Raw genomic sequence first — 14865 nt, forward strand, 5'->3', positions numbered from 1 at the left:
ACTGACATCTCCCCTCAATCATATGCTCATCTAATCTTTGATAAAGGTGCAAGTAATGTGAAGTGGAGTAAGGAAAGCCTCTTTAATAAATTGTGTTGGCATCACTGGACGGCTACATGCAAAAAAATAGGCTCAGAACTCTGCCTAACACCATGTACAAAAGTAAGATCAAAATGGATTAAAGACCTCAACATCAGACCAGAAACCATAAGGTACATTGAAGATAAAGTTGGCAAAACCCTCCATGACATTGAAGCTAATGGTATCTTCAAAGATGCCACGCCACTGGCCGAGCAAGTGAAAACAGAGATAGATAAATGGGACTATCTTAAACTAAGAAGCTTCTGCACCTCCAAAGAAACAGTGACTAAAATAATTTTTTAAGTGAAACACCATGAAGTACAGTTGTAAACTTACAAACTTTTGTGCTTGGGTTTCAGTTATACAATGATCGAGTACCCATCCCTCTACCAGTGCCCATTCTCATTTTGGACCATGAAATTCACCCTAACAACTTAAAAGAATGTTTATTATAGACCATTCAGATCGCATATTCTTCTCTCCCAGAAGGGAGCATAACATGACACTTGCCATAACCATGCTGCCGGCCCCACTCTAGGGTGTTTCACTTGGGGCATCCCAGAGAGGGGACAGGTGAGACCCCTCTCTGTGCCAAGGGACCCAGTCCTGGCTGCCAACAATCTCCAGAACCTAGCTGCCGCCACGCTCATAGCTACTCTCCACATGCTTGGATAGAGCATCACCCATGAGTGAATGTAATCCTGGACTGTGCGGCCACATTTGTGGCCTCACAATACTTCAAACAACACACCCTACTCATACTCCAAGATTACGGCAACACATTTATTTGAAAGGGTTCAAAGTAGAAGGCAACCAATCTTAGAGGGAGAATATACTTTTTCTTTCTCTCTCTCTCTCTTTTTTTTTTAACAGATACATATATAAAAAGCACACAAGGCTCAACCTTTAACAACATGCTAGTGATCTCTTGTAGAAGGACTTAATGGTCCCTGGGTGAAATACAACAATCTTCAGACTCTTTCCTCTAAGAATACTTTTTTTGTAGCATTTTTAGTGTTTTTTTTTTAATAACAAACAATACAAAATATATTATTTTGGTTCTGCTTTGGGGCAGCGATTGGGGTTCAGGATGGAAACACGCAAAATATGATGGTGGGAAGGTGTAATGGTCATGGGATTGGTGTTTAAATACTAAATGTAACCAAACATTGTGAACTACTTTATATTTATTTATTTATTTATTTATTTATTGCTTTTTGGGTCACACCCGGCAATCCACAGGGGTTACTCCTAGCTCTGCACTCAGGAATTACTCCTGGTGGTGCTCAGGGGACCATATGAGTTGCTGGGAATCAAACCTGGGTCGAGTTTGTGCAAGGCAAATGCCCTACCAACTATGCTATTGCTCCAGCCTCATGAACTGTTTTATAAAATAAAAAAATTTAAATGCAAAAAAATATATATAAAAATAAAGGCCTTCCTGTTGATCGTCGATTTGCTCGAGCGGGCCCAGTAACGTCTCCATTGGAGACTTTGTTGTTACTGTGTCTGGCATATCGAATACTCTCGGTAGCTTGCCGGGCTCTCCGAGAGGGGCGGAGGAATCGAACTCGGGTAGGCCAATGTTGGCCGCTTGTAAGGCGAACGCCCTACCCGCTGTGCTATCGCTCCAGCCCATATATATATATATATATATATATATATATATATATATATATATATTATACAACATTCTTCCCAGTCAATCAAAGGGTAATTTTATTGAGGCAGCAGGGTCTCAATAACGGCAGCGGAGGGGGGGCGGGCACGCATGAGCAGACTTCCTTATTTGAGCCTCTTCTTGGGGCGCAGGTTGTTGGTGTGCCCGCACTTCTTGCAGCAGTTGACGGCACGGTGGTGCAGGCGGGCGTAGCACTTTCGGCAGATCATCTTCTCACAGTTGTACTTCTGGGCCAGCTGGTGCAGCAAGGGCTCAATGATGCCCCCACGGAAGCGCAGCACCAGATGCAGGGTAGATTCTTTGTGGATATTGTAGTCGGAGAGGGTGAGGCCATCCTCCAGCTGTTTGTCGCAAAAATCACACACTGCTGGTCGAGCAGGATGCCCTCTTTGTCCTGGACTTTGGCTTTGACATTCTCAATGGTGTCACTGGGTTCCACCTCAAGGGTGATGGTCTTCACAAAGATCTACATCTCTCCGTCTCCTGCAAGGCCACTGGCATTGACCCGCTAAGCCTCCTCGTTAATGAGAAAGAGCCAAGACCCAGTGACTGTGGAACACAGCTCCCGGAAGCGCTAGGCAGGCTGCCGAGAATATCCTGCCTGCACAGCAGAGTCTGGCAAACTCCCTGTGGCCTACTGGATATGCCAAAACCCAGTAACAGTGATGGATCTCATTCCTCTGACCCTGAAAGAGCCTCGAATGTGGCACTTTCTAAAATCTCAGGGCTAGGATGAAGGAGGGCTGGAGCAATAGCACAGCGGGTAGGGCGTTCGCCTTACAAGCGGCCAACATGGCCGACCCGAGTTCGATTCCTCCGCCCCTCTCGGAGAGCCCGGCAAGCTACGAGAGTATTCGATATGCCAGACACAGTAACAACAAAGACTCCAATGGAGACGTTACTGGGCCCGCTGGAGCAAATCGACGATCGACAGGAGGGCCTTTACCTTTACCTTTACCTTTAGGATGAAGGAGATGTTACTGGTGCCTGCTCGAGGAAATTGATGAAGAGGATGACAGTGATACAATGATATAATATTCTTAGACCATAATGAATTTAAATCAAAAAAAAGTATTTTTTTAAGGCTAGAAAATTTCCTCGAATACTTCGGAGATTAACAGCATACTGTTAAAGAACACAAGGACTAAAGGAAAAATTCTCAAGAGGAACAAAAATATGTTCAACAAAATGAAAATATCTAATTAAAATTATACAATTAAGCAAAAGCAGTGTTTGGAGGGATATTTAAATATTGCTATTGAATACAATACAGAAATATCAAACTAACCATGGTTTAACTAGAAACTTTTTAACTTTCACTTATATCACTTAACTTCCCGTTAGTCGTCGATTTGCTCGAGCGGGCGCCAGTAACGTCTCCATTTGTCCCTGTCGCGTGCTAGTGTAGCCCAATGGCATCCCTTCGCTCCGGGAACATGGAGGGCCTCAAACCGATCATTCATGATCTTGACAAAGAAGTCTGACCATCTGGTAGGTGGGCGGCCACGCGGTCTCTTGACATCCCGTGGAATCCAATCAGTAACAGCTCTAGTCCAACGGTCGTCTTTAAATCTCATTACGTGACCAGCCCATCTGATTTTCGACACCTTGGCATATGAGACAGCGTCCCTGATCCTTGATCGTCGACGGATGTCAGAACTCCGGATTCGTTCTCTCATTTGAGTGAAACGTGATATTCCAAGCATAGCTCTTTCTATTCTTCTTTGGGAGACCTGAATGGCGTTCTCATCTTGTTTGCGTAGGGCCCAGGTCTCTGAGGCATATGTTAATGCAGGAAGAACAGTGGAATCAAAGAGATGTGCCCGGAGCCGGAGGTTCTTCGTCCTCTTAACTATTTTTTCGACGTTCTTGAAGGCGTTCCAAGCCGCTCTCTTCCTCCTGCGCAGCTCGGGTGCCAGGTCATTTCTCATGTTGACCTCTCGACCTAGGTACACATAGCTGTTGCATTCGGAGATGGTCGTTCCATTGAGAGCAAATGGGGCGTCAGGAACAAGGCTGTTTCTCATAAACATTGTCTTCGTAAGATTCAGCTGTAGTCCTACCTTTCCACACTCACGGTCAAAGTCGGCCAGCATTTGTGCCGCTTGGCTGATGTTTGGTGTTATTAAAACAATGTCATCAGCAAAGCGGAGGTGGTGTAGTTGCCGACCATCTATCTTCACTCCCATTCCTTCCCATTCCAGTCGTCGCATGATGTTCTCGAGGGTGGCACTGAAGAGTTTCGGTGAAATGGTATCACCCTGCCGCACCCCTCTCTTGACATCAACGATCACTTCTTTGTAGAATGGTGAGATCCTGGTAGTGAATCCGCAATACAGCTCACGGAGGATCCTGATGTATTGGGCTTGAATGCCCTGATTGGCTAGGGCTTCAATGACCGCTTCCGTCTCAACAGAATCAAAGGCCTTCTTTAAATCAATGAACGTTAAGCAGAGCGGCATCTTGAACTCCCGAGAAACCTCAATGAGCTTGGTTACCGTGTGGATATGGTCGATGGTGCTGAATCCTTTGCGGAACCCGGCTTGCTCGCATAGTTGTCCTTCATCTAGTGTTCTGCCAATCCTATTCAGGATGACTCGAGTGAACAGCTTGTAGATGACAGACAATAGGCAGATCGGGCGATAGTTGCCAATGTCATGGATGTCTCCCTTCTTGAACAGTAGTACGGTCCTGCTGGTTTTCCATTGGGACGGAACCTTGCATTCAGACAGGTAGCGAGTGAAGAGCCGAGCCAGTGTATTGATGAGTACTGACGGCAGGTTCTTCAGGTGTTCAGGTCTGACCTTGTCTGGGCCGGGTGCTGTTTGCTTCTTTACCAACGAAATGGCGTGTCGGATTTCGGAAGGGAGAACGTTGGGAACGACATACCCATCCTGTGGAATTTGGTATGTCGGCAAGTGGACATGGCTATCGAAGAGATTTGAGTAGAAGTCATGGATAATCTTCTCCATTGCCGTTCTGGAGGATGTGATGGATCCATCAGGACATCGGAGGGCAGTCATCTTGGTCTTATAGTTGGCGAAGGACAGGCGGGCGTTACGAATACTTTTCCCGGCTTCTGCCGCATCTACCAGTACTTCTGCTCTTCTCTCTTTGAGGTCTTCCTTGATCGCATCTCTGCACTGCTTTGCAAGCTCGGACGTTAGCTTGCGGTTGCCTGAGGCATGCGCCAAACCACGCTGGCGAATTAGCTCAAGAGTTTTCGAAGATAGGCGACTTTTTGTGGCTATCTCTCTCTTGGCGTTCCTCGCACATTCATGGAGGTGCTGAACCAGTCGATCGTATTCCTCGTCAATGTTGTCAACAATGGCATCTTCCCATGTTGCCGCAATAGTACCAAAGAGTTCCCAGTTGGTGGTCATTCTGGGAGTTCTCTTTTTGAACTTTGCAGCCCTTTCTCCCCGCTCTGTGAAGTAGAATTTTGCACGAAGGAGACGGTGGTCCGATCCCGTTCGAAATTTTGGGACAACAGCGACATCAGTCAGGCAAAACCGTCGATTGAATATGATGTGGTCTGTTTCGTTGTGGAATCGTCCACCGGGAGACTCCCATGTCCATCGTTTAGATTCTGCCTTCTGGAACTGTGAGTTACCATGAATGGTCTTGGTCGACATGATGAACTCAGACAGTCTCTCATCCTGTTCGTTCCATTCTAGGCCATGGGTCCCGATGTGAAGTTCTTCAGCTGATCTTCTCGGTCCTATCTTGGCATTAAAATTACCCACAATGATCTTGTAGAAGGTGTGGTCTTCTTTTTAACTTTACACAAGATAAAAGAAATGCACTCAGTAGAAATTTACATTAAACTTTGAATTTTAATGTCTGAGAAGATGGTTTGAAGGGAGCACATGTGAGAGCCCCAAGTCTGATCCACAGCATTATATGTACCTCAAGTACCACCTAGCATTCCCTCAAAACACAGAACAGTATGGTCCAAAAAGAATAACCACATCAAAAAAAAAATTTCTTTTTCCTGGACCAGCAATGTATGGAAGGATACTTTCTCATAAAGCCAGGCAGGATTAAAACTGAAATTTCTAGTCAGGTAATTATGAGGGTAAACAACCAAGTATACAGATACTGTGTTTTCAATGTTTCTTGATATTATGGATTTTTTTCACATTGCTTTTTGCTGTTGTTGTTTTTGGCTTTTAGGAGACATTCCCACTGATGCTCAGGGCTTACTTCTGGCTCTGCACTCAGAAATTACTCCTATTGGTGCTTGGGAGACAATATGGGATACTGAAGATCAAATCCAGGTCAGTCACATGCAAGGAAAGCTACCTTACCTGCTGTACTATCTCTCTTGCCCCTGGATTTTCCCCCCACATTCTCTTACATCTATAAAATACCCATCTGTTTCCTGCATCTAATTAGAAGAGGAAGGCAATTATTCTTGAGATATAATTCAAGATAACTGTCCGGTATGAAGGTAGTAAGCCAAAGAGAGAACAAAAGGGAATGCCCTACCACAGAGGACAGTGGGATGGGGGGATGGAGGGGTGGTGGGAGGGCTACTGGGATCATTGGTGGTGAATGGGCACTGGTGGAGGGATGGGTACTCGATCACTGTATAACTGAAACCCAAGCATTGAGTATGGTGACTACTCATGGTGTTTATGGCTGGTCTCTACTAGACCTCGGAAGGTTTCTCCGCACCTAGCTTGTTAAGGAATTTTATACTTTTCAATAATGAATTAATGTTTCATACGATTATATATGATCAAGTGTTTTTTAACATCCAGAGATTTTGACTGCAATCTTTTATTAATGCAGACATATAAACTATGATAATATTTTATAACATAAATGAGATTATTCAGATTCTCCCCATAAAATTATTTAAATTCTTTTCACTCTTTGTAAATCTTACATATGTAGGATTTATCTATTTCACGTAAATTTTAAAAGGTATTCACACAGATGTACAGTATTATTAAAAATTTACATAAATGTGAAGAATATATAGTTCTTGAAAATTAACTTATTGAATTATCCTTGATTTACAATTTTATGGAGCTTCAGGAAATTAGCTTTATTCATCTGTATGTATGTAGGTATCACCACCTCCACAATTAAAAAAAAAAAAACAAAACGAAAAGGCTCTTTTCCTGTGTGTGGAATAAAAAAAACATAGTAAAGGAATAGAAAATGGTCAAAGTCAAAAGAACTAAAGATTCCTGTCTGTAGAACTGAACTTATTTAAGAGGGTGCAGGGGGGAGGGGCCCTTCCTTGGGATACTGGTAGAGGGAAGCAGGCTCTCGGATGATGACTGTGGTATTGGGAAGATGCGTGTATGTAAACTCTAATTAATGTAATTGTAAATCCCAATACCTCGATAAAAAATGATTTAAAAGTAAAAGTAAAAAGACTGAGAGAATCAACAGAAACTTCTAGAATTAATCAATACTTGGTCACAAGTTTTCCAACTTTTTTGAAGATTAAATTTATAGAATTCAATTGCATTCCCACAAATAGTGAACAAATTGAGAGCTAAAAAAGTCATTTGTATTCCTACTTTCCAAAATGAAAGACTTCAGTATAAATCTAAGAAACTGGCACAAAATTTGTATAAGCAAAACTCAAAAACTGCTTAAAAAAAAAGAAAAATGAAAACATTTTTGATGTTCATAGATAGAAAGACAGATAGAGCAACAGCACAGCGGAAGGGCATTTGCTTTGCATGCAGCCAGCCCGGCTGAGCCGGGTTCGATTCCTCTGCCCCTCTCAGAGAGCCCAGCAAGCTACCGAGAGTATCTCGCCTGCGCGGCAAAGCCTGGCAAGCTACCCGTGATGTATTCGATATGCCAAACACAGTAACAACAAGTCTCACAATGCAGACGTTACTGGTCCCGTTCGAGCAAATCGATGAACAATGGGAGGACAGTGAAAGATAGAAAGACACATTGTCAAGATGTCAAATTCTTACCAATTTGAACTGAAGCACACACTTCAACACATCTAAGCTTCAACACTTAGAAGATGAACTAAGTTGGAGGACTAAAATATCCAATTTGGATATTTAATATCAAGTTAAAGTAATCAAGACTGTAGTACTGGAGGCATGAATATACAACTATATCTGGAACAGAATATCTATAAAAAACAGTCAGCTGATCTCTGGAAAAACTAAAAAAGGCTATGGAGCAAAGGTTGTCTTCAGAAAATGTTACTGGCACAACTAGATACCTATGAAAAGTAAAATCTAAAGACCTTACAGTCTCATAAATTAAAAACCAATCAGTGACCTAATTATGAATATCAAACTCTTAGAAATTAATACACAAAAAATTTTATGTGACCTTATAGATAAAAAAAATGCCATGATAAAAAATCAGAATAATGATTTCTGATAATCAGAAATCATTAAATTCCTCTGCTCTGGAGAAGACATTTATCAAGAGAAGAAGAAATGTCAGACTGAGAGAACATCGTATCTTATAAAGCACCATTACACAAAACATACAAAGAATACTCAAAACTCCAAGAGAAGAAAATGAGCAGCCCAATTACAAAATGGACAGAAGGCCTGAACAGACACCTAAGCAAAGAAGATAAAACAGATGGCAAATAGCATATGCAAAGATAGTACGTTATTTTAGGGAGTTATAAATTAAACAGCAATAAATTACCAATGAAGTACTACTCGATCACGACCATTCTGTTATTCGTCGATTGCCTCGAGCAGGCCCCAGTAATGTCTCCTTCGTCCTAGCCCTGAAATTTTTTTAAAAAGTGCCATATTCAAGGCTTTTTCAGAGTTAGGAGAATGAGACCCATCATTGTTACTGGTATTTGGCATATTGGGCACACCATGGGGAGTTTGCCAGACTCTGCCGTGTGGGCAGGTTACATTCGGTAGCCTGGCAGTTTGTCCAAAGTAGGACTGAGATAATAAGATGTCACGCGGCTGCGAATGTGGCCGCGTGCTTCCGGAAACTGGGTTTTATAGTCTCTGAGTCTTGGCCGTTGATGGGATTACATGGCGCCAGGGGGCCAGTTGGTGGGTGTGACCCCTGCCTAATGGAATTTGGAGGATTTGGGTGGAGGATGCTCAGCCCCGATCCGAGCAAGCTTGGAGATCTCAGCCCCGGGACCCGCATGCCTTTGTTCCTCTGCCGGTATCTTCATGCGTGTGGAGAGTGGTCTCAGCATGGTGGTGACTGGTTCTGGAGGTCTTCGGCTGCCGGAGCCCTGGTTGGGGCAGAGAGGGAAACTCAACCCGCTCCCCTTCAAGGGGCCCTGGCGAAGTACTACTATTACTGCCCAAATCCCAAACTCTAGCACCAAATGCAGCCAAGGAAATGGGGCAAATGGACCTCTCATTCATTGTTAGGAATGTAAAATAGCAAAGTTGGGAAGAGAGTTTAGCAATTTCCTATAAAAATAAATAAATCCTTATGATATCATCCAAAGAGCTGCATCCCTTTGGTTTTCACCCAAATGAAAACTAATAATACATGAAAACATCTATACAGATGTTTATAACATGTTTAAATTTGCCAAAAGATAAAGCAAGTGGATGTCCTCAGCAGGCAAAATTAATAAACTGGGCTAAATCCAGACAACAAAATATCATTCAGCAATCCTGCAGAAACCTTGTACATCCTTTGTTTTGTGAGGGTAGCGGGGGGTGGGTGGCGGGTACTAGGGTTTGAATCCAGGGCTTTATGCACCCATGACAAGCACTCTATGGGTAAAGCTACTTGGCATAAAGCCTGGTATTTCTCTTCAAAGAATGCTATTATAGCCCATGATGGATGAATTTACTTTCCAGGTTGCTTCAGGTCGATTAAGGCTCTTGTTTCTGGTCAATGAAGCCCAGATGTTACTGTGACCTTTGCATTAGGTATGGTAATATGCCAAAGTTGGTTCATCATAAGCTTTCCTTAATTGTAAAAACTAAGACAAACTCTTTGGGATTGATATTGACAAAACAAAAACAGGACCAGAGAGATAGCTCAATGGGTTGGAGCACAAGTCTTGCATGCAAAGGGTCCATGTTCAATCCCCTGTACCACCAGAAATGATCCCTGAACTCTCTCAGGTATATTCCCCAAATTATGTAACAAAAACAAATAGAAATAAAAAACTGGCTGAAGACATGAGTTGGGAGGATGTGACAACCCTCCCCTAGGAGTGGCTATACCCTTACATTCTTTTTGCTTAGTAGAACAGATCAAAACAAAAACTAATCTTTGTACTGATAAGTACATATCAGTACTTATCATACATATCTTTTTACTTTTCCCCAGTCCCTTGACTGAAAATAACGGGTCAGTGGATACTGCCTCCTTGTCAACTTTTTCATTTACCCCTATGAAGTAACATACTCCTGATGACATTTCTCTGCCAATTTCCATAAATGCCATGTACATGATAATGTATGTTAAACTGGCATGCCCACTGTTCCTGCTCATAAATAAGCATTGTTCTCCTGAGAAATTGCCTAAATATGTACACTGTAGGATCATCCTACCTTTACTTGGCATAAAGCCAGATATTTCTCTTCAAAGAATGCTATTATAGCCCATGATGGATGGATTTACTTTCCAGGTTGTGTCAGGTCGATTAAGGCTCTTGTTCCTGGTCAATGAAGCCCAGATGTTCCTGTGACCTTTGCATTAGGTATAGTAATATGCCAAAGTTGGTTCATCACTTATAACCAACATCCCACTCTGGTGGGGATATTAATAATGGACAAAAGTTATGTATGAAGGCAGTGAGAAAATGAGAAACCTCTGTTGTGGCATTTTTGTGCTCCATTTTGCTGAGCCAGAAAGCATTAAAAGTACTCTGAAGAACAAAAGGGAATGCCCTGCCACAGAGGCAGGTTGAGATGGGGGGTGGGGGGTGGGAGGGATACTGGGATCAGTGGTGGTGGAGAATGGGCACTGGTGGAGGGATGGGTACTAGATCATTGTATAACTGAAACCCAAACACAAAAAGTTTTAAGTTTACAACTGTACCTCATGGTGTTTCACTAATAAAAAATTTTTTAAAAAAGTACTCAGAAGTACTTTTAAAAGTAGTTCATATCATTTGTATTTTTGTTATTGCTGCAGTTTCCTTGGGACACACCCAGAGGTGTTCAAGAATTACTCCTGGCTCTGGAGTTAGGGATCATTCCTACAAGACTTGGCGGAGTATATGTGGTGCGGGGGGTCAAATCCAGGTCAGTCACATGCACCACACCTTACCTGCTATACTTTCTTTTTGTCCCCTGTCCTGTATTTTCTATGTCCATTTTTTTCTTTTCTTTTTTGTTTTTGTTGTTTGGGTCACACCTAGTGATGCACAGGGGTTACTCTTGGCTTTGTACTCAGGAATTACTCCTAGTGGTGCTCAGGGGACCATATGGGATGCTGGGAATCAAACCCGGGTCAGCCACGTGCAAGGCAAACACCCTACTTGCTGTGCTATCACTCCAGCCCCCATTTTTTTTCTTTTAACAAATTTCCACACACTAAGGAAGGCAGAGGCATAAAAGCATTGCTCTGGGACAGTGTCTCTAGCAACCCTATCTCTATCCCGTAAGTATGCACCAAATACCACCCACATTCGGCTCATTCATTTAGTAAATGACTTCCAGACCATCAGCCACTAGCCTCTGGACACCACAGTACCTGGAGGAAGGGTCTCCATGCTTTGTGCTTTCTCATCCCCATTGCTGTGATGAAGGTCTTTCTTTTTAATTGGGTCAATTTCATTCCAGTCCTCCTAGGGGAAACAAAGAAACCACATGAGCTGAATGATTTTCAAGAATTTCTTCCTTCATAGGTTAGATCAATTAGCCTTAGAATCCAGTGGCCTCAGGACATGATCATGAGAGAGAATTCTTACGAAATCTAGATTTTCACCCTAGAACATCTCGGTGGATAATGATGCAAAGAGGAAGAAGTGTGGCATACTGCTCTTTTCCAGGGAAGGATTTTTCAACTCATATATATATATATTTGTATATATATTGAAAGGAAATATTCTGTAGACTCCGAGATCTTTCAGGATTTGTGTGGTTGCGAAAGAGAAACAGGGAAAGTGAATTAAATAAAATCTTTCAATAGTGGTTAAGTTAAAGCCATTAAAATCAGGGAGCTCTCTAGACAGCCTAACACTGGATTCTCCCTAAAGGCCCCTTTCAGCCCTCCTCGGAGGTTGTTAAATGATTTAATTCTACTGAATAACAGTGGAGGAAGGGAAAAGGACAGCTAAGTTTTTCCGAAGGCTTTCTCTAATAGGACTGCCAATAGAACAGAGCTGCAAATTAAAGGCTTAATGTGAAACCAGGATAAAATATAACTCTGGCAGAATTTATTCATCTCATCTTCACAAACAATTTACCCTAATCGACCAACATTAAAAATCAAACTAGCGACTCGATGACCATAGATCTATGTCATTCAAACACCTGAAATCTTATTTCTGTGAATAAAAATTAGTAAGGTGTAATCCAAATCAGAAATATCTCATGGCTAGTTATTATCCCATGCAAACTTGTCAGAGTTAGGCATTATCCACTGTTCATCTTTCAGAGCAGATGCTATTAGGATGATGGGCTTCCCTCAGCAGAGCCCAGCAGATCTGTGCAGATTTGTCCAGTTGGTACTCCCTCATGCCCATCTGGGCTGCATGCTGTACAAAAGCTGACCACTGGAGGTATGCTGGCTCTCTAAAATGTAAAGTGAGGCCCTGCCAAGAAAGGAATCCTCAGGGGCTGCCCTAAGTCACAGATATTTTCCCAAATGCAACTTGTTCTGCCAATAAGCTGCAGTTCTACTCCAAAGGTACAGTAATTACTCAGATCCATCCTCTTTTCCTTTGGTTGCTTTGGCAGTGATGCAACATGGCCCGATTGATCAAAGTAGGTTTTTTGTGGGGGGAGGAGTTGGCTGTAAATGAATTTTTGAAAGATTTAATTTTGCTCATAATATGATTTGGTTAAAACATATATATTTTTTCAATTTATTATTTGGCAATGATTTCATGGCGATCTTGGAAAAGTGTGGGAAAGAATCTAAGCTACTAAGCATTCCTATGATATAGGGAAATGTGTGAATACTAAATCCCACCAGTAATTAAGTCACCAGAGTTACATGCTATGATTTTTTTTGGACTGGGCGGAGCATACCTGTCTCTGCTTCGGGCTTACTTCTGGCTCTGAGCTCCGGGATCACTTTTGGTGGTGCACAAGGACCACCAGGGGTGCCAGGAATTATACCCAGTTGGAATATATATAAGGCAAGTGCCTAATTCGCTGTCTCTGGCCCGAATACTCTGTAGACTTAATTAAACACAATTTGTCTTTTTTGGGGTATCTTCCTCCTACTAGTCTATTGTGTCTATTAATTTTTACCCCACAGGAATTTGGCCTACTCCAACTGTCAGCTAATGGATCAAACCACTTAACCTTCTACTCAAATAAAATCAAAACTGAACATTGCTGGTGAAGCTATAGGCTTATACAGTAGTGCTCACCAAATGGATATTCATGAATCAGTCAACATTTTTCTCAGAAAATAAAATGTGTATTTCTCCCTACCAACAGACTGGTTAAGCATTTTGTCCAGGTTACCCAATGCCCCTTCATAAATCAGGAAGGAGATGACAAAACTTAAGTTACAAGAGTCAGATAATTTCTACAATGTCGTGAGAAACATTTCTAGGCTGTCATTCACAAAGGATCATATTGCTCTGGACTCCCAAGTCAAACAATACAGATTACCTTGCTACCTACACTTCCTAAAGTAAAAAGAGGAGGGGGGAAGAAGAAAAAAAAAACAGGCAGTAGATTATACTTTCAGAGATCATCTTTACAGTTTGTTACCAGAGAAGTTTCCCTGATTGTGCAGAGCACCTGAAACCACAAGGAGCGTGAAGGTGATTCCAGGTGTTGCTTTTGCAATTGCCTTTTATCACTGATGAATGGTTTTCTCTTCCCTTGGAAGAGTTCAAGGGAGAGGATGTAGTCTAAGTGATTTCAACTAAAAACAAACAAACAAAAAAGAGGCAGTGGGGGTAAAACAGAGGAAAAAGAGAAGAAAGAGAGGAAGATGAGAGATGAGGGGGGAGAAGAAAAAGACTCATCATTTCAATCATTATCACTCATAGAGCCATCTATTAGATGCCAAGTCCCATCCTACACCAACAGTGCCATTACTATCCCCATTTGACAGATAAGAGGGCTGAGACACTGCAAGTTTAAATAACAAAGTACAGAATGTGGTTTGATTTGATTTGACTTTAGTTTTAGACTCATGGTTTCAATATTTCTATTCTACAATAGATGGACAAGTTTCCCTACCCAAATTAAATGGTCAACATTAAAAGTAAAACACATTAACTCTTAATCTGCAAATATGTTTGATCATTATAAATTCTTGATAATTTCTGAGTACAGTCTACCACCTCAATAGCTCACCAGTTCACCCTTCCAGATACTTGTCATTTTCCATTCTCTTATTTTCACCTAAAACGCACATTGAGAAAGTCAGTGCCTAGAGAACCTGGGGACCAGGCATTTGCCCTAAGTGAGCGTCCACAGCAAGCATAGAAAACACTAGGTAGTGAAAGCATAGCACGAGTGCTCCGTGGTACAAGGGCAGGACCACCAGCATCAGGACAGCTCCTAGAACTATGCATGTGAAGTGACTATGTAAAAAGATCTGAGGGAGGCAAGGATTAACCTTGCAAGTAGAAATAATAAGGGGAAAAAGGGGTGCAGATTCTGGAAATAGGGAACCAAATGAAACCAAGGAAATGGAAAGAGACAGAAGAGACTAAGTATTCTGAGACTTGTGTTCCAGAAATACTGCTCTGGCTTTATTTAAGATTAAGAGCAGACTAGAGAGGGAAAGAGAGGGAAGAGGTCTTATGGAGTCTAGGATTTTCTGCTAACTATACACACACACACACACACACACACACACACACACACACACACACACAAAGAGCCGCAGGTTGTACTGTGACACTGAAATTTTATCTCCCTTGTTAAACAATAACGAAACCAAATAATCCAAGTCCAGTCCTTCTGTTTAAGATATCTAAGTTGCTAGTTATTATTAGCACACATCTGCATTCG

The 14865-nt window shown here is 42.1% G+C and overlaps 1 protein-coding gene and 2 pseudogenes across 2 annotated transcripts in view; 1 reads left to right on the plus strand and 2 right to left on the minus strand.

Moving 5' to 3' along the window:
• Positions 1-14865, minus strand: part of GALNT2 (polypeptide N-acetylgalactosaminyltransferase 2) — a 230287-nt gene that overhangs the window by 91652 nt on the left and 123770 nt on the right. For both annotated transcript variants that reach the window (XM_056130748.1, XM_056130739.1), the window contains exon 2: positions 11411-11504. In XM_056130748.1, coding sequence (XP_055986723.1) covers positions 11411-11429 — 19 coding nt within the window. In that variant the 5' untranslated portion in view covers positions 11430-11504. The remainder of the gene's footprint in view (positions 1-11410; positions 11505-14865) is intronic.
• On the minus strand, positions 1867-10162 carry LOC130041390 (ubiquitin-60S ribosomal protein L40-like; annotated as a pseudogene).
• LOC130016871 (uncharacterized) lies at positions 13570-13745 on the plus strand (annotated as a pseudogene).

Source organism: Sorex fumeus, unplaced genomic scaffold (genome assembly GCF_029834395.1).
Source record: "Sorex fumeus unplaced genomic scaffold, SorFum_2.1 ptg000007l, whole genome shotgun sequence".
In the NCBI taxonomy this organism is placed as follows: domain Eukaryota; kingdom Metazoa; phylum Chordata; class Mammalia; order Eulipotyphla; family Soricidae; genus Sorex; species Sorex fumeus.